This window comes from Letharia columbiana, assembly GCF_014066305.1.
Source record: "Letharia columbiana isolate WasteWater2 chromosome Unknown Sc0000026_s0, whole genome shotgun sequence".
NCBI lineage: Eukaryota > Fungi > Ascomycota > Lecanoromycetes > Lecanorales > Parmeliaceae > Letharia > Letharia columbiana.
The window spans coordinates 635,371-653,250 of NW_023501068.1; the positions used below are offsets into that span (position 1 = coordinate 635,371).

At 48.2% G+C, this 17,880-nt stretch overlaps 8 protein-coding genes across 8 annotated transcripts; 4 read left to right on the forward strand and 4 right to left on the reverse strand.

Annotated features, from left to right (window-relative positions):
- Window positions 1-17: 17 nt before the first annotated feature.
- On the forward strand, window positions 18-1,044 carry HO173_007901 (uncharacterized protein; the record flags this gene model as incomplete). The annotated part of the gene is made up of 2 exons (XM_037309801.1): window positions 18-330; window positions 740-1,044. 2 exons carry the CDS (start codon window positions 18-20, stop codon window positions 1,042-1,044), a joined length of 618 nt encoding a protein of 205 aa, XP_037163478.1.
- A 51-nt stretch (window positions 1,045-1,095) lies between these two features.
- HO173_007902 (uncharacterized protein) lies at window positions 1,096-1,821 on the forward strand (the record flags this gene model as incomplete). The annotated part of the gene is made up of 1 exon (XM_037309802.1): window positions 1,096-1,821. The coding sequence occupies one exon, from the start codon at window positions 1,096-1,098 to the stop codon at window positions 1,819-1,821; it is 726 nt and encodes a 241-aa protein (XP_037163479.1).
- Window positions 1,822-2,078: 257 nt separating this feature from the next.
- On the reverse strand, window positions 2,079-5,836 carry HO173_007903 (uncharacterized protein; the record flags this gene model as incomplete). The annotated part of the gene is made up of 4 exons (XM_037309803.1): window positions 2,079-5,068; window positions 5,123-5,318; window positions 5,380-5,674; window positions 5,730-5,836. 4 exons carry the CDS (start codon window positions 5,834-5,836, stop codon window positions 2,079-2,081), a joined length of 3,588 nt encoding a protein of 1,195 aa, XP_037163480.1.
- Window positions 5,837-8,137: 2,301 nt separating this feature from the next.
- Window positions 8,138-8,676, reverse strand: HO173_007904 (uncharacterized protein; the record flags this gene model as incomplete). Its single annotated transcript, XM_037309804.1, has 4 exons — window positions 8,138-8,248; window positions 8,326-8,391; window positions 8,442-8,485; window positions 8,541-8,676. The coding sequence occupies 4 exons, from the start codon at window positions 8,674-8,676 to the stop codon at window positions 8,138-8,140; spliced, it is 357 nt and encodes a 118-aa protein (XP_037163481.1).
- Window positions 8,677-9,116: 440 nt separating this feature from the next.
- On the forward strand, window positions 9,117-11,542 carry HO173_007905 (uncharacterized protein; the record flags this gene model as incomplete). Its single annotated transcript, XM_037309805.1, has 10 exons — window positions 9,117-9,168; window positions 9,328-9,386; window positions 9,455-9,595; window positions 9,642-9,932; window positions 10,150-10,244; window positions 10,295-10,478; window positions 10,555-10,765; window positions 10,958-11,034; window positions 11,089-11,162; window positions 11,221-11,542. The coding sequence occupies 10 exons, from the start codon at window positions 9,117-9,119 to the stop codon at window positions 11,540-11,542; spliced, it is 1,506 nt and encodes a 501-aa protein (XP_037163482.1).
- A 464-nt stretch (window positions 11,543-12,006) lies between these two features.
- Window positions 12,007-12,614, forward strand: HO173_007906 (uncharacterized protein; the record flags this gene model as incomplete). Its single annotated transcript, XM_037309806.1, has 3 exons — window positions 12,007-12,032; window positions 12,145-12,535; window positions 12,609-12,614. 3 exons carry the CDS (start codon window positions 12,007-12,009, stop codon window positions 12,612-12,614), a joined length of 423 nt encoding a protein of 140 aa, XP_037163483.1.
- A 718-nt stretch (window positions 12,615-13,332) lies between these two features.
- HO173_007907 (uncharacterized protein) lies at window positions 13,333-16,198 on the reverse strand (the record flags this gene model as incomplete). Its single annotated transcript, XM_037309807.1, has 16 exons — window positions 13,333-13,370; window positions 13,436-13,487; window positions 13,634-13,730; window positions 13,792-13,953; window positions 14,006-14,025; window positions 14,161-14,222; window positions 14,275-14,337; window positions 14,387-14,425; window positions 14,538-14,671; window positions 14,769-14,932; window positions 14,988-15,070; window positions 15,121-15,387; window positions 15,440-15,709; window positions 15,764-15,864; window positions 15,966-15,979; window positions 16,133-16,198. 16 exons carry the CDS (start codon window positions 16,196-16,198, stop codon window positions 13,333-13,335), a joined length of 1,632 nt encoding a protein of 543 aa, XP_037163484.1.
- A 1,162-nt stretch (window positions 16,199-17,360) lies between these two features.
- On the reverse strand, window positions 17,361-17,648 carry HO173_007908 (uncharacterized protein; the record flags this gene model as incomplete). Its single annotated transcript, XM_037309808.1, has 1 exon — window positions 17,361-17,648. One exon carries the CDS (start codon window positions 17,646-17,648, stop codon window positions 17,361-17,363), a length of 288 nt encoding a protein of 95 aa, XP_037163485.1.
- Window positions 17,649-17,880: the final 232 nt, after the last annotated feature.

A 17,880-nucleotide genomic window follows, 5' to 3' on the forward strand; every position in this document is an offset into this window, starting at 1 on the left:
ACTCCATGCTCTCACCAATGAGGAAAACGAACAGTACGTGGGTGGTGCAGAAGTATGGGGGAACAAGTCTGGGCAAGCTCCTAGATACGATAACCGGAGAAATCATTCCCAGCTCCCTTGAGCATGATAGAGTGGCAATAGTCTGTTCCGCACGATCTGGCACAACCAAGTCCACTGGCACGACCAAGCTACTGCTTGAAGCCATCTCTCATGCCACAGACCCCAGCCTTGGGTCGGGCGAGCGACTTGACAATGCTGTTAGCATTATTCGAGATCAGCACCTGGAAGCTGTGAACTCAGTTGTTGGCGATGGGTCCAGATATGCCGGTGGTAAGCCAGCCCAAGAACTGGAATTGAGTATAATCGACGAGTGTGAACGGCCTTCGCACTTTCCTCCATGCTGCGCAAACGGTTGGGGAGCTGTCCCCACGTTCGCAGGACCGTGTACTTGCACTCGGAGAGAAATTGGCGTGTCTCATAACCGCATCGTCGTTGGAACACAGAGGCTTTGGTGCAAAGGTTGTACTGCTGGAGGACATTGTCGAGCAAGCGTACCCAAGTGGTCCAAATGGGCCAGAAGCAGCGTATGAGGAGCTTGGACCTCACTTCTATGATCGAATTTCGATAAAGATAGGGGCAAAAGATACAAGAATGCGGTGATAGGATCCCCATAGTCACTGGTGGGCACAACCAATGTGCTCGGATTCCTAGAATGTCCATCCTTTTAACAACCCCGCAGGATTCTTTGGGGCAATGCCACATTCCCTTCTTCACAGCGTTGGCCGGGGCTATTCAGACTTCTGCGCAGCGATGTGTGCTGTGGGCATCGGCGCTCGTGAAGTCCAGATATGGAAGGAGGTCGATGGGATCTTTACCGCGGATCCTAACAAAGTGCTGTCGGCTAGGCTGCTCGCGACAGTGACTTGCGAAGAAGCAGCAGAGCTGACCTATTTTGGGAGCGAAGTACGTGGTCCTGACCTGCTTTCTTCTCCAGTCCTTCCGGCCACCTCGAACTGTGTAGATCTTACCGGATTCGCGCTGTGATCTGCGATAATAATTTTAGATCTTCCGATACAGGTTATTCATCCCTTGACAATGGAACACATCCAGAAGGCCAAGATTCCTCTGCGATTGAAGAACGTCAAGGATCCTTCTGGCGCTGGAACCATCATATTCCCTTCCAATTACCTTGCCTCACCTGATTCCGCAGAACTCAACGAGATTCCAAGTGCAGCTCGGTCAGGCATATCAACGACCACATCTTCCTTCCTCCTTGCCAACGGTTATCATGGCGATATGCAGCAGCGACGAAGGCCAACCGCAGTGACGGTCAAAGACTCCATTCTCATCATCAACGTGCTCTGCCACCGAAACAACAAGTCTCATGGGTTTCTCGCCGAGGTCTTTAGGCGACTAGATCAGCACAAAGTAGTAGTTGATCTGATCACAACCACAGAAAAATCGATAAGTTTAGCAGTTTCAGCAGCAACGGAAGGGGCAAAGGGAGATCAAAGAATGTCGACTTCCGAGATTGAGAAGCTTGGGACTGTGTCTGTCACGAGAGGAATGTCGATCATCTCAGTCGTGGGTCACAAGATGCGTAACACGGTGGGAATAGCTGGGGAAATATTTTCAACGCTCGCTGGGGCAAAAATCAACATTTACCTCATCAGCCAAGGAGCAAGCGAGATCAACATCTCCTTCGTTGTCAAAGAAAGTGACGCGTTGCTTGCCATGAACGTGGTTCATACAAAGGTTCTGCAAATTCCAGCTCATTCGGAGCAGGAGAACAGCTTCTCTAAAGGACCGTGGCTTTATTGAGTGGACGTCCAAAGCTACGAATACCGCAGTAGGTCTTCTGTCATGGCGTTTCGAGAGTTGATTACCCGCTAAGCGACGAGCCAAATGGTATTGAAGAAGGGTTGGGGTAAACAGAGGAGAATCGTAGCGCTGTGAAGTCGGCGCCTTGTCAGAGAATAGACCAAATGTCATGACTAGAGCGCTCACAGTACGGTTCGAAGATAGAGATCCTATGACGCTGTAGTGAAGATCGATAAAACATTAACGGGAACTGACCGTTAGGTTGTAATCATGCTACGATTGTCATCGTCCAACTCTTCCTCGCCCAACTCATTATCGACGAATTTAAGAGCTTCTAATTTGTTTCTTGTCCACCAGACTTCTCGGTGATCGGGGCCAAGGACACTCTGTTGTTTTGCATGCACCATTTCAAGTAATTTCTTTGCCTCATAGTACCGTCCAAGCCGCGCGTATGTCAAAGCGATGCTAGCTTGAATGAACAAGGTATGGCTTAAATTTGACCCTTTTGATTTCTTAAAGGCTTCGCATGCTAGCTGGAAAGACTCCAGTGCCTTATCGTAGTTGCCCAGGTTGTAATACGCAAAGCTCCTTTCTCGAAGAAGGCGGGGGGAAATGCCATCGTCATTGCTGTAAGAGTCGCGGCATAGTTTCAGGGTTGCCTGTAGACTTTTCTCCACGTGCGCCGCTCTGTCATGATTGCCCATCTTCAGATAGGCATTGTGTCTCAAGTTGTGGAGTTGTAGATTATCAATGTGATTCAATTCTGGTACGAATTCCTTTTGCATGAAAATTTTGTCGCTCAGCCTTAACACCTCTGTATATTGGGAATTCCAGTCATTTATGAGCATCATCATTTTCAGAGTTTTGAGTGTACCATAGTGCCTACTACCAAGAAGGATCTCTTGGCCGGAAAATGCTCTTTCATAGGACCTCAAGGCTTCCATATCTAAAGATAGTGCCCGATAACAGTCGCCCATGTAACTGTGGATCCTGAACTTTAGTGGTACATCTAGATGATCCATCTTTCTGGAAGCGGCAGTGTAGACTTCGAGAGCCTCTTGGTACTTCTCAAGTCTTTTGTAGAATTCGCCAATAGCCAGAAGCGCAAACACATGAATACCCGAGGCATTCCTCAAGATCAATTGAAAGAGGACCTTGAGAGGATCGATCAGAACACGTGTCCTGCGGAGAGAGGTTGACAGTCTTAGACATAGTTCAATTTGATGGCCGATAGGCAACGAATTTCGGTCTTTCAGGAGATCCAAGGCTCGAGACAAGGTAGCAGAGCAACCATTCGAGCTTGGGCTCGAATAGGGAGAAATAGTCTCAACATTAGGGCCAGCTGTGCCAGACTCGAGAACTGAATCTGTAGCTTCATTGTTTTGCTGCTGGCCAAAACTTCCAGATTGTCCGCCTGTAGGTTGGTTGAGATGAAATTGCAAACTTTCTGTGAGTGGATCATCATGCTTTCCCGCTCTTCGCATTTGGCCAATCCGTTCCTTCAAAGTTTCTTCGAAGATGGCAAATAATCTTTTGTCCAGGCCTGCATCCGCCATCCGGTCACCCCAAACCATGAGCTCGTCCATTTGTGACTCAAGAGTAGCATCTTCGAACAGAAGGTGGGCGAAGCGTTGAACCCAGAGTATACTTTGTGTTGACTCTAACACAGTTTCTATCTTAGCTAGACTGATGGAACAAGGTGGCCACGATCGGTTCAAATGAAAACAAGCATACAACGTGGCGTACGCAAGAAGAGGATAGCTATCCCAGAGAGCTTGCGTAGACTGACACGTTTCGGGCTCCCAATTTCTTCTCTCCTCTTGCTCCAACCTCATGTAGTCGAGACAAAGCCAGGCGAAAGAACGGTGTGTCTGGGTAATGTCGATTCTAAAGCCTAGCACAGCCCTGTCAGGTTCGCAGACCCATTGATCCTCAGGACGGATCAAAAAGTCTCTGACAGAGGAGTGAATAAGGCGCAAGACACCGTCTGTCATGGAGACCAGGCCTCCAGTAACATCAAGCACCCTTTGAGGTGGCTGTAGAAGTAAGTACTCCTCGAGAGGTTGCGCCACTGTTTCTAACGACCGGCAATGCATAGCATGAGCATATCGAAGTTCCTCGAAACGCAGGGGGCGGCACGATGCACATGTGAAGGCCAGGACATTATGTGCTAGACGTAGCTCAAATTTGTCGAGTTTTTGAAAAAGGTGGAGAAAAAGGAGTTGGTATGCTTTCTCCACCAGTCCACGGGGCAAATTCTGCAGTCTCTCGCTGAACTCGGATTTTGACGATGACTTCCTGAGGTCATCGACCATAAGCCGAACCCACAGAAACATGCCATCAGACTTGTCCGTAAGGGTTTTGTAGACGTTCGTCCGGAATTCCGGAAGTGAAAGAATGTCTGACTTGGCGATTTCATTGTTAATGAAGGCCTCGATATCTTGATTCAGCATCGCAGAAGTAATTTCAATCGCCGCAAAAGCAGGATTGTCTGAATGTGTCTGAATGACGTGTGGCCGACCCAGCAAAAGTATACGTAAGTTTGGGCATACTTCCATGATTTGCATAATTTTGACGGACATGGTGTGATTGTAATCAGTGCATTCGTCAATCCCGTCAACAACGCAGTATACCGGCTTCGCCAGTGATGAAGCTATTTGTCCGAAGGCCTCCCATAGTTCCGGAATGGTAGGCTGGCCGTCCAATCTTAGGTGGTGTATAGTATTCATATTTTCTTTGTTGGTAGTCTCTTGCAGCAACTGCCATAGGAGTGTTCTAATGAGACTTTCGGAAGTTTGTCGGCTTCCGTCTGAGCTAGAAAAAGCGAAAAATAGGGTGTGCTGTTCGCTTTCTTCCAGTCGAGCCACTATTGAGGAGGCCAATACTGATTTGCCGCAGCCATGAGTGCCAGAGATGACGAGGAGTCGATCCTGGCTTGTCAAGCATCCTGGCTTAATCCATCTCCCAAACACATCGTTTGATGTGATCCAGTCGCAGGTGCCATCTAATCTAGCCCGGACTTGATGCAGGTGAACATGTTTGACATCCGAAGGTTTCAACCACCTTTCACATTGTATCTCTAACTCTTCGTGCTGTCTTCGGCCGGCTTCTTTGCGGAACTTCGCTGCTTCTAGAAGCTCCGTGGCAACAGCAGTCTGGTCAGCGACCCTAGCATGGCGTTCAAGTCGAGCTATGACGGCTCCAATATCTCGATCAAAAGAGCGTACTACAGTCTGGGCTAATCTCACTAAAGGACCCGTAAGCAGAGAACACCATATTCTGAGCCACCACTGAGACATACCTAATGTCCCCCGCCGAAAGAATTGGAAGGCCCGCACAGAAAAATCCACCACGTCGGTAAAGATGTTCAGGAGTGCAATTTGCAGTATATTGTCCGACTGCAACTTTTCATAAACCTCGAGTCGGGGAAGGCTCTCTGTAATCGATTGTAGTAGATTGAAAACCTGCTCGGTAGCTTTTGAATGATCGTCCGAGATCTAATCAAAGCAATGTTCAGACCTCATTCAATGCAGTCCAACGCTGTAGAGGCATATTAACCTTCAATATGAACTTGATCGGCGCCCATAGCGGACATCCAAACCCAGCCTGTGTTTGTACCGCAATGTCCACCACAGCACTCATATTCTGCAACCATGTTGTATATTTCTGCAGCTTCGATAAAAATCTGGTCGATTTCTTCTTCTTCTGAGATTGGCATTTCTGCTCAACTGTACTCAAGACTTCCAGCAACGTTTCTTTCCCTTCGACACACTGCCGAAAGACTGCATCGCCATGAGGTAAATGTGAATATGCCAATCTTGCTTCTTCTATGGCCCGTTGTTGAAGCACTGACCTGTATAAATGATTGCATTAGTCAATGCCCGGTGTAGTGGATTCAGAGGACTGACCGCTGAGGATCTTCATCTTGCGCGGGACTTTCCATGGCACGGTATTGAGCAACTGTAAGCCGGTAGAGTGAATGTCCCAACCAGTAGCCGGTCGACACTCCATACATAAGATTGCAGCCCAGGGCAAGCCCGCACTCAACTTATAAGGCTGACTCGTAATCTCGTACCAAAGTCACTTTGTCGGCGCAGTCACCTAGGTTCACCCAATGACAGAGCGGCACCAGGAGTTTATTAGGCAAGCTAGGCTGATTGACTGATTGATTAAGTCATATTGGTCACTTTACGGGAGCTACCCTGCGGGCTTCACATGGCGTCAAAGGTCCAGCCAGTCTTGGACCCATAGTCTGTTACTACAGGTAATATATACTCGTACGCAGCGGATGAACGTACTTGTAAGGCCGAGCGTAGAAAGAGAATATAGATAGATATACTTTGGTCTATAAATTCGGATTTACTTTAATAAGGACCTGGGGAACTTCATGGTCTACTCAAAGTAAGCAGTTGAGACTTCTAACAATCATTACGACCCTCAAGATCTTACCCACAATGATGGGCATGACTATGGACGCGACCAGGTCACATCCAATACGTCCCAACACCTCGTTCCTCGATCTTCCCTGCGAGATCTGAGGCTCAATATATCATGTAGCGCTACACAGATCAAAAAGCATACGACCAGTTGGAAACATCTCATAATTCTGCGAAGATCACGGTTACTTCCGGCGAGAAGAGACCTGTACCTCCTAGGCAAGGCTCCCCCTAACAAAATCAATGGTCAAGTTTTCAAACTCCTGGACTCCCTCTCCAGCTATTGCGAATTAACAAACACGTTAACGAAGAAGCAACCGAGACCTTGTATGGCGGTCATCGTTTCATGTTCGTCATCGGCCCCACAGCTCGCGTCCGTCAAACTTACATTCATCCTAAGGTTTCAGTCCACGTTTGCACCGAGAAAGCTTGTCGGGCACACTATGATTGCTACTGTTTTTCGCATGACAGAAGCTATGTCACATACGAGGACAATCTCTCGGATCTACCGTCCCGTTATCTGACGTTGATCAAGTGAAGCGATGTTCATGTCCAGGTGTCGGCCGCTTGGATTAAAGAGGAAGCTCAGGGCATCCAGACAAGCTTGGAAAAATTTGCAACTTGCTTCGGCGGCTCAAAGCATTCCCTACAGGGTGTAATGATCCATCTGAATCAGTCTCAAGAAGGCGCCATTCCTCATCAAGCAGATGCTCAACTTCTAACCCTGTCAAGCGTTATGGACGGGTCATATGGAAGATGAGATACGGAGGAAAGAGATGTAGGGCCTGTTCCATTTGACAAATCGTGCAAGCCTCGTTCTGTTGGCGGTGATCTTTCCGGACTGAACCCGAATATCCCGAATATCCACGCGGGATCATCCAACCATAGGGCTTCGGCTGTCCCTAGGTCGCATCCAGAATCTAGTAGAACACGCACCGCTGATCTTGCTTACAGAACGCTTCTTCAAATGGCTGGGTAAAGTAAAGCGTGATTCCTCTATGCCCGGTAGTCTCCCATGGAAATAGCAGATAGCTACCTACATGCATCCGCCACCAAGCATTCAGGTAAGTAAGCACACCTGGTGACACGGTGGCGCTCCAAGAGAAGATACCTAGGTACAGCGTCAGGCCTGCCTTCCAGTCCCAAAATCAGCAGGCTTCCTGATACAGGTCGAATCCCTTCGCTGGCCGTGGGTATAACAGTCCACCGACTGAACCAAAGCGGGGAATATTTGGATTGAGTGATTGTCAACACGATGTTACATCATGCTTCGAAGGTGCACGCATCAAGTACCGAGAAGAGAACGCAGGAGCCGGCAATCATATCTGGAAGATGGGTCGTGTTAGGTGCAGTTGAGGCATCGTTTGGATCCAGAGACCGAACATCTCCTGCGAGATCCGACCTACCCATGTAGGCTGACCACTCATTCTGTCAAGACTTCAGCGGTGATCAACAGCTTGAAAGGGTGTGTGAGATTTGACCGGCGAGGTCGCTGTAGCTTGTATGTACTGCGAGCGTTGTAGTGGCAGTCATAGACGAGCCTCAGCCAGCCATCGGCTTAAAGTTCTTGCCATTATGCGGATGAGGTAAGCCTATAGATCATTCGGGAAGGACTCAGATCCCGTGCCTCACGAGCATTCTGGAGCTTGACCATTTGATCCGCAAGCTTTGGTATGATTGGGAAGATAATCCCTGCTTAAGAGCCTCCGCAGCACTACGTCAAATGAAAGGGAGAGTCGTTCGAAAACGAAATATTTTCATTTCTGTCATCTATGCTGTCTTCTCGACTGCCACATCACCGCATAGCCTGAGCGCAACAGCAGCTGGCACCATCCACAGTCTGACCTCCGGTATGGTGGAGGGACGTCTCGGTCGCTCCTCTACTGCTTGGAACCCCAAGCACCCTTCTTCTTCAACATCTCTTCCTCCTCTTGTTGAATCTCCGCATCGATCTTGGCACCCTTGGAAGGCTCGTTGCCGTGGTTCTTCGCCTGATCGATACACAGACATTAGCAAGTCATGCCTTCTCTCCGAGATGAACGCTCGGGGAACGCAACGGACAACTTACGGGCAAAGTAGGATCTTTCTTGTACTCAGCAGCCTCCTTGGAGATCTCCTCTGGCTCATTTTGACGCTTCGGGACGGTCAGCCATCTCTGACACTCTGAGACCTTGAGCAAATTACCTTTCCCTCTCGAGCTAGCTTGTTGGCAATCGATCTCTCATCCTCTGCAATCAATTGGTTAGGTCTCATGTCTGGCAATGCTTAAATGTGGCTACGCACTGGAGTCATTTGCCTTGTGGCTGTTTGGCTGTCCTTCATGGTACCTGTCCGCGACGTTGGTCTCCGAGTCTTTCGAGTTGCGCTGGTCCCCAGCTTCGTAGACACCACGACCACCAACGCTTGATGTTCCACTCATGATTGCGGATGGAGGTTATCGTGTTTGTTTGGGTGAAGTGTTTGATGATTTGGTACAGATGTGTGTTTAGAGTGACAATCACAGGAGTTGGTTTTCGTGCTGATGCCGTGACGTAATTTAGCTCAGTTACCGACCCGCGCCTAATAAAAAATTGCCGCACAGTGCCACAGAATTCGAAACTTGGTGCACAAATTCTAACTCGTGAAATTTGATTGGTCCCGCATTCCCGCACATTCTAAGCTCCGCGAAAGAAGTTCTGGACAAAAACAAATTCCGGGACCAAAAAATTTCCTCTACAAATAGCAAGGTGGTACTTTCATCTGAGAAAAATACAATTATAGAAAGACATCAATCATCTCACTGCACATAAAATAAGGTTATTGTCTGGTCTCTCAAAATCGATTTCTCGCAAGGGTCTTTTTCTTCGACTTTAATGCAGTATGGCTTCCAACAATGAGTATCAAACTCCATTCAACTCGCGATACTGTACCGGTACGTAGGTACCGAGAATGATCTTTCCTATTTGGTACTGAAGTGGGTCGCAAGATATGTTTCGGGAGCAAAATGAGCATTTCTAACTCCCGGGACCTGTTTTGCAAGCATCATATCAATCTACCATAGAAAAGCAACGCTGACCCCCAATCGTGCCAGAGGAGATGAAGCAGCTCTTCTCCCCTCGGAACCGCTTCTCAACATGGAGACGACTCTGGGTTCGTCTGACTCCACCTTTTCAGCCCGTCTCAGGATGCTTGCTTCCTCAAAACTAATCACAAGATAGCTTTGGCTAGCGGAAGCAGAGAAAGAGCTTGGGCTAGCAGGCATTTCAGATCAGGCCTTGGCCGAAATGCAATCTCATATAATTATCAGAGACGAAGAATTCGCGCTGATAGAGGTGGAAGAGAAAAGGAGGCGACACGACGTAGGATGCCTCGAATAACATATCTATTCATCTAACGGATCTGTAGGTGATGGCCCACGTTCATGGCTTCGGCTTGGCCGCGCCCAGTGCTGCAGGCATCATTCATCTGGGAGCCACATCTTGGTCCGCCTTGCATTCTATGAACATTGAACGGATCCTAACCAAAGACAGCTACGTAACAGACAACGCCGATCTCATTTTCCTGAGAGATGGACTCGACCTTCTCTTACCAAAGCTTGCCACAGTAATAAAGAAGCTGTCAGACTTCGCCCGCAAATATCGAGACCAAGCATGCCTTGGATACACCCACGGCCAGCCGGCAGCATTGACCACCGTGGTATGTATATTTTCCGAACAAAACCCTCCTATTCCGGACCATTATTGGAGTTGCGAGACACGATCCAGGAGCACGATGCTTTTGCCTCCTGTTCCGAACCATTATTTGATTTCAAAGACATGGTTCAGGAGTAAAAGACGCTTGATACCCCTTCCCCCTGTGTCAATGTTCGGGCTTTTGCCTTGAAGAAGTAATGCTGACGCCGAAATCATTATAGGGAAAGAGAACATGTCTCTGGATTCAAGATCTTTTAATGGATTTAAGGAACATTGAGCGTTCTAGATTAGATCTTCGCTTCCGAGGCGTCAAAGGGTAAATTTCGCGGCGCAATCAGCTCCCCAAGTTCGCTAATGCGTCTCCAGGGCTACTGGCACGCAAGGCACTTTCCTTTCTCTGTTCAGAGGAGACCATTCTAAAGTAGAGGAGCTCGACGAGCTTGTTACGAAGAAGGCGGGTTTCGAATCAGTCTTCACCATCAGCTCTCAGACGTACTCTCGCAAGATCGATCTCGACGTCTGCAACTCTCTTGGCTCGTTCGGCGCGACAGTGAGCAATTTGTCCAGTCCATACCGCTTTCTGATCCCTGTCTTGTGTTGCAACCACTGACCCAGAAAACCACCAGTGCGAGCGCATTTTCACAGACATCCGCCATTCCGCAATGATGAAAGAAATCGAAGAACCGTTCGAAACAGATCAAATCGGAAGTTCCGCAATGGCGTTCAAAAGAAATCCCATGCGCTCCGAGCGAGGATGCGCGCTCGGACGGAAGCTGCAGAACCTGCCAATGGACGCTATGGCTACGTATGCTCATCAGTGGTTCGAACGAACGCTAGGTAAGTGACCAGTCGATTATCCCATCCGCTGGTAGGGTGTACATTTCAGGTGTATGACTCATTAAGTTTCGGTGTACATTTCAGGGGTCCATTCCTACTCTTTGGCATAGAGCGCAGGACTGAATCCCTGGATTGCACACCCTGCCAGGGGATAGGATAAGGGCTTTCGGAATCTGACAAGGTCTACTACAGATGATAGTGCAATCCGAAGAATTAGCATTCCGGAATCATTCCTTTGCGCTGATGCGTTAATGCTACTTTTGGACAATGTATGTAATGTAGTAGCACGCATACCTAAGAGCGACATATGCTAACCATTGTAGGTAATGTCCGGTCTTGTCGTGTACCCAGCCGTCATCGACAGGCGAATAGCCCAAGAACTTCCCTTCATGGCTACGTGCGTCCAGTTTCCCCAACCCGCACCCCAGAATTCTCAGCACTGACCCCTTCCGCAGCGAAAACATCATCATGGCCCTCTCCGAAGTCGGCGTCTCCCGGCAAGAAGCCCACGAAGAAATCCGCGTCCTCTCCCACCAAGCTGCCGCGGCCGTCAAAATGGAAGGCAAGGACAACGACCTACTCGACCGTATCCGAAAACAAGAGTTCTTCAAGCCGATCATTGGACAGCTGGATCAATTGCTTGAACCCAAGAGTTTCTATGGTAGGGCACCGCAGCAAGTGGATAAATTCACAGGGCCTGGTGGTGAAGTTGAGAGCGCGTTGGCGAAGTACGAGGATGTGATTCGGAAAGGGGGAAGGGTGGATTTGAATGTTTAGGCATGTGGTATCTGTCTCTCTTCAGAGAACTGTATTAAGGGTTCAGAACCCCGAATGGTGTTCCAATAAAAGGACTTGAACTCTATGAGGTAAGAGCAAGCTCATAAGCCTGGGATACGTTGACGGACGGCCAGGGCACTTGCTTGCCAGAAGAGAGCTTGGCAGATGACATGAATGATAAAAGATGTGAGAAGAGAGTAGCGAGCTACATGTCTACTACAATATTGCTATAACGAGAAGTTGGGAGATCTTCGCTCGCGGTCAGAAATGTTTTCGCTCATGTATTTTCGCACATGGGATAGCGGTCGGTAAGGATATTCTTCCATGGTGAGTACTCTGTTCGTCTCTGGTCTCTCGCATCTAAAGCCGTGATTCACAAGAGCTGTAGCCACCATCAAGCCACCTTCGACCATTGAGATTGAGTGACGCGTTTCCCATTGGAGATTCCGCTGGCGTGAGTCGACATGGCTAATATAGAAGTTCGATTTATGTCAGTTTGTGGAGCCCACTTCTCTTCCACCGACACTCCATACTTTGTGGAGCCCACTTCTCTTCCACCAATATTCCATACTTTGTGAATCTCACTTCTTTTTCACCGACAGACACTCCATACTTTGTGTAGCCCACTCCTCTCCCATCGACACTCCCAGCTTTGTGAAACCCACTTCTCTTCCACCAACACGCCAAAATTTGCCAAAACCCAAACACAACGGCCATTCAACAACAAAAATCCGAGAAAGCCGAGAGAACGATGCTATAACATGGAACGAACGTCAAGTCGAACGTTTCGTGCAGGAAGAAGTGGACATTTCAGACATCAATTCAGCCGGAACCGCGTACGGTCCAGATGAAGCGGCGCTGGACGATGACATCGAACATGAGGAAGAGGACGAATTTGAAATACAAGAGGGCGAATATGAATCAGAAGAGGAAGCTGTTTCGACCATCAAAGACAACCTTAGTATTCGAACGATCATTGACTGCACAATCTCGGTAGGAAAACCTCGTCCGACTTTCTGGCGTCAGAAATCACATCGACTGACGAGATTCTTTAGTGTGGATTTAGCACTGAGGCCCGCCCTATATATTAAAGAACATAGTGCCAAACTTGTGGGTAAGAGAATAAGAGATGCCTAAATCTCGGGTAGTAAAGTTGCTGATGTGAGGTCTAAATCAATGGGGACTAAACGGTCCATCCTACTTTAGCTCGCAATATAGCTCTAGCCAGGCACCCAGAGTATGCTATGGATCAGGTTCGTTGAAGTCTTGTCAGGTTCAAGGGCTTCTCAGAGGAGCCTTTGTCTCTGGAGGCGGCGAGAATCATCAGGTGTACTAGAACGGGGGCCGATGGGTGTCTTGAGCGGCAGCTGCGTCTCGATGATCGCTGTTGGCGGTGCAGCGCATTTACCAAGAAATGAGGCGAGCTAAAGAAAGGGGGAATATTCCCCGTGAACGTATCTCGATTGATTGAATGTGCCTGATATAACTGTTCTGAGGCCCCATAGATTGGGACCAAATACTGCTGCGATCATCTCACGAGTGCTACGTAATGGACGCGCAAGACTTAGGATTTTTTTTTGAAAAGCTTCTACCGCCGCCAAGAAGCGCGAAAGGCCCGAGACAAGAAGAATGCAAATCCAAAGACGGGCTCCTATATCGATGAGCCAGCAGATATGCTGAACTTTTTCATGTTCCACGACTTGGAAACGATAGAGCCTTTCATGGACGACTTCCTAGGCTCAATTCTGGACGATCTCAGGCTGGATCAAGGCCGTGTTTCTCGCAGATAGCTACTCCAATTCTATGGTTCCAGGGGGCTTCGAGGTTGCTGCAAGCCAGATTAGTGCTGGTCGTCCCTGTGTTTTGGATTTTTGAGAATGAATTATAACTCGCCATCGTAGAAAACCCTGGACACACCCCTCACTTCGTTGCATATTGTCGTTGCCTTAACAGTTTCGGAGTCAGTATCTCTCTTTTAATGAAGATAAGTGAGCTCCGACACACGTCTGAGGAGCAAGAACTCCCAAGACATGTCTCACGACTCAAAATTAGGTCAGGATAGGAAAGATTCCAACAGAAAACAGAACGTACCACGTCCCTTACAAAATCCATTGGAAAGCAGTACGCCTCTGCCGTCATGAAGTCTTTGGAAACAACAGCCCGCAGAACTATGCATTGCTCATATGATCTACGCAGATTTCGGATTCAGTACAGCATTTCGGTGGAGCAACCGGAGTTGCAAGACTTACCTCTGGTCACCTACAACTCCAACCGCTCTTACTCCACCCAGAATCGCGGCAAAAGCCTGGGAAATGCTGGTGTACAAGCCTGCGTTTTCAATGGCGTCGAGGAAAATCTTGTCGGCCTGCCTAACGATCCGTAACTGGCTTTCTGTGACTTCCCCAATAACCCTGAATAAAGGTTAAAAGGGTTTATTTCGTGGTCTTCTTGCTCTGGACAAACCTAACGCCAAGTCCAGGGCCCTGAATGAATCAGGAGTCAGTAGTTCTCCTTTAAGATGGTTTTAGATTCAGAGCACATGTCTTAGGATGCAGAAAAGATCTCCGGCTCCCAAAACATGATTAAAAGGGGAGTATTTGATATAAGAAATGTCTTACTGGAAATGGATGCCGCCAGACAAGATTTTCTGGTATACCGAGTTTCATCCCCAACTCTCGTACTGGTTCGGACTTTAGCCTGACTGCCACCGAAGCAAGGCGAGAGATTGTTACCCTCATCCTTGAAGCACTCTCTTAAAGGCTCGATAAGTTTGAGACCCATTACCGCAGGTAAACCTTTCAAGGTCAGTTGAGGTCCCCCAGTAACCTCAAACGACTCTCTTACCGCCCACATTATGGTGTGTTTTTATGGTTTGAGACGGGCCTAGATAGTTATTAGCAGGTCGCAGGTATCCCAAACTGAGGTGCTTGGGTTATTCGAAAGCGCGTGCCAGCCCAAAGAACCGTATCATTAACAGCTTATGAGAGCTTATCACCTCGAAATGCTATGCTTTCAATTACGTCAGGATACAGAGTTCCTTGTAGCAGCCATTCGATGTCGCCGGCTTTGGACGAGTTTTTGGCTTCTTCTTCCATCTTCTTAGCCGTTTCCTGGAAGACTTCGATGAAACTAAATGATTTCGGAGTCAGAATGTCTCTTTTGGGACGATGTAAGAGTAGTGAAACAGGTCTCGGGAATTCTTCCACTCCTAAAACAAGTCCCTTACTTTCTTCCGATTATCTTCCGCTTCTGCTCTGGGTCAACTACACCAATTAATTGATCCAGAAAGCGCTGGCTTGCATCCACCACTGTCAGTTGTATACCAAGTGATTCTGTAAGCGTTTTTTGTACTTCCTCCACTTCGTTATGTCGTAGGAGCCCGTTGTTCACCTTTGAGGGAGCCTTGTCAGCGTGCAGCATTGGTATTTCCACTCAATTCACATACTAAAACCGCATGAAACCTATCGCCAATTGCTTCATGTGTGATCTTTGCAGCCACAGTGGAATCAACTCCCCCAGATACAGCTCCTGGCACATATCAGCACTGTGAAGTCCTTGCATATGTCGTGGAGACGTACCGATGACTTGGCCCTTTTTCCCAACCAAATCCCGTATCCTTGCGATCTCCTTTCCCACAAACTCATCCATCGTCCAATGCTGTCTGGCCTCGCATATGTTCACGGCAAAGTTCCTGAGTAGCTCCGTCCCTCGAGGAGTGTGGGTGACCTCTGGGTGGAACTGTATACCGAAATAGGGCTTTGTCTCGTGTGCTATACCGGCAAACGGGGCATTAAATGTTGTGGCAATCGTCAAGAACGATTGGGGGAGATGTGAGAGCTTGTCGCCTTTAAATTTATGAGCTGAGATGAGTGGCAGGATCCCCGGAGTCTGACTTGCCGTGACTCATCCAAACCTCTAGCTCGCTTCCGAGCCCTGAAAACAGGCGATCGACATGGACTGCTACTCCTTCATGCTTCCTGACATCAAGCTTTGCATGTCCGTACTCACGCTTCTCTCCTGCCACAACATTCCCTGCGAAATGCCAGGCGATTGCTTGAAGGCCGTAGCAGATGCCGAGGATCGGAACGTCGAGTTCGAAAACAGCTGGATCAACGGTTGGAGCACCTTTTTCATAGATCGCATACGGTCCACCAGAGAGGATGATTCCTGTTGCCCTTAAGTTCAAAGCGAGTACAGAATATTGTGAGGGATTAGACCCACCCTTTGGTTTCCACGAGAGTTCGAGTACCTTGGCCGTGCAGGGCAGTAATTCAGAATAGACATTGAGTTCGCGCAGTCGTCGGGTAATCAAATGGGAGTATCTAAGCAGTTACAATCACATGTCAGTAACTGCCGCCGTTTTTGAAGATTGCTACCGGTAACAACTATGGTAAGGCAGGAGAGTTTCAGATTGGTAGCGTACTGGCTACCAAAGTCCTATGAAGGTTTCGGGATCAGTATCGCTTCTTCAAGATAAAACCCTAAGCAATGAGATAGGTCAAAGGGGCATCCAAAGCCTCTTGCTCCCAAGACATATTTTGAGACTTGAAAAGAGGTCTTCAGTAGGGAATAATTCTCTCTGATACATACAAGCACCAGAATGGTATCGAATGTTTTGTTTGGAGGCTCGGTCTCAGTCTTCCCGTTGATTGCCATGGCTTGTAGCCTACGACCGGACAAATTGGCAGGGAAGCAAGCTGGTGGTCGGCAGAGAAAGAGAAGTCTTGTGAATATGTTTGTAGTTGGAAGAACGGATGGACTAATATTTTTCACCAAGCTACACTAAGGTATGCTGTATAAGAATCACTTCTTGTTGCACTTCCCCTAATGTAAGGTCTCTGCTCGTTTTTGACTCAGAGTGGGACATGTTTCCACAAATTCAAATTTGATAATTCGCGAGAATTCAATGGTCCAAATCCTTATCGATTACTCGTAGTACGGCGGACGACGGCTGACACTACGACAAAACCAAAAAAAATCTCTTTTGTTTTTTTCTTCGCGATTTCTAGTAACTCTCTTCAAGATATTCTTTTTAGAATATTCTCAACTCTTCGAGAGGTACTTTTTGAGGCACTCTTTAGGGGCTACTCTCCGGGGTACTCTCCGGGATACTCTTCGGGATACTCTTCGGGGTACTCTCCGGGGTACTCTCCGGGGATTTCTCGAGGTACTCTTCGAGGTGCTCTCCAGGGTACTCTCTCGGGTACTCTTCCGGGTACTCTTCCGGGTACTCTTCCGGGTACTCTTCCGGGTACTTACGTTTTATGAAGTTCTTCGCAAAAAAAAAAAAAAAAAAAAAAGTTTACGGGACTTTCCGCGGAACTTCCCGTGAAGTCTTTTTTTTTTTTTTTTTTTTTTCCGAGTGATTTCTCGAGTAAATCTATAAGAAAACCCTTGAGTAACCCTCTAAGTACTCTCTAAAATACCCTCCTCGAGTACCTCCGAAAGTATATCCTTAAATAATCTCTTAAATCCTCCTCGAATACCCCATAAAGAATCCGTGATTGTGCTCCCAGTAAGCGTGTTTCTTGTTAAGATGAAGGGAGATCTTAATGAATAAAAGGGATGCTGCGATCAGACGGGCTGTAGGTCTTGACCATCTTTAGCTTCATCCCACAGGGATCGACGTGACGCAGCTACTTATTTCGCTGACCATGTGTCTCGCTGATAGTCTCGCCCTTGTATAAACGACACCACCAATAGGATAACCGAGTGCCTTGGGCAGTCAGCGACTTGTCGGGCTTATTGCATACCCAGAAATTATCAACCAGAGGCCAATACGCGTCAAACTGCTCAGGCGTCCATTTGATGACTGTTTTCAGCGAAAAACAGCCTCACGAGTCGCCGGAGTGTCCACAGGCAACTTCAGTATTGTTGACGCGACCTCCGAGGGTATCACAGGCGCGAGTTTGCTGCGTTTGGTCCCCTTTCGCGGCTCTTTCTGCTCATTAAGGCTGACAGAGGCCTTCCGCTTGATAGGGGGGTGGTAGGAGGTAGGGAGGGTGTTGAATGGTGGCGACGGCGATCTAGACGCGTTAGAGTACGTGCCGCGACTCCACTCAGCATCACTGGGGTCACTCTTATCCTTCTCCTGCAGCAGGGCCATATCGTCTTCCGAGAGAACCTCTGGCAGAGCCGGATCAATACCTTCAGGGTTGCTACCGTACCAATCCAGCTTCTCCTGAGTATCCTCGAAGCCCCCGTATTGCGGGGGCTGGCGAACGACGCGTTCTTGAGAGGTTATGGTGGGCGGGGCGGAGTTGTAGATAGCTTCAAAAAATTGGTGGGCGACAGCGAGGTATGGAGAAGAAGAGTGTAACAGGTAAGGAGGGCTGCCA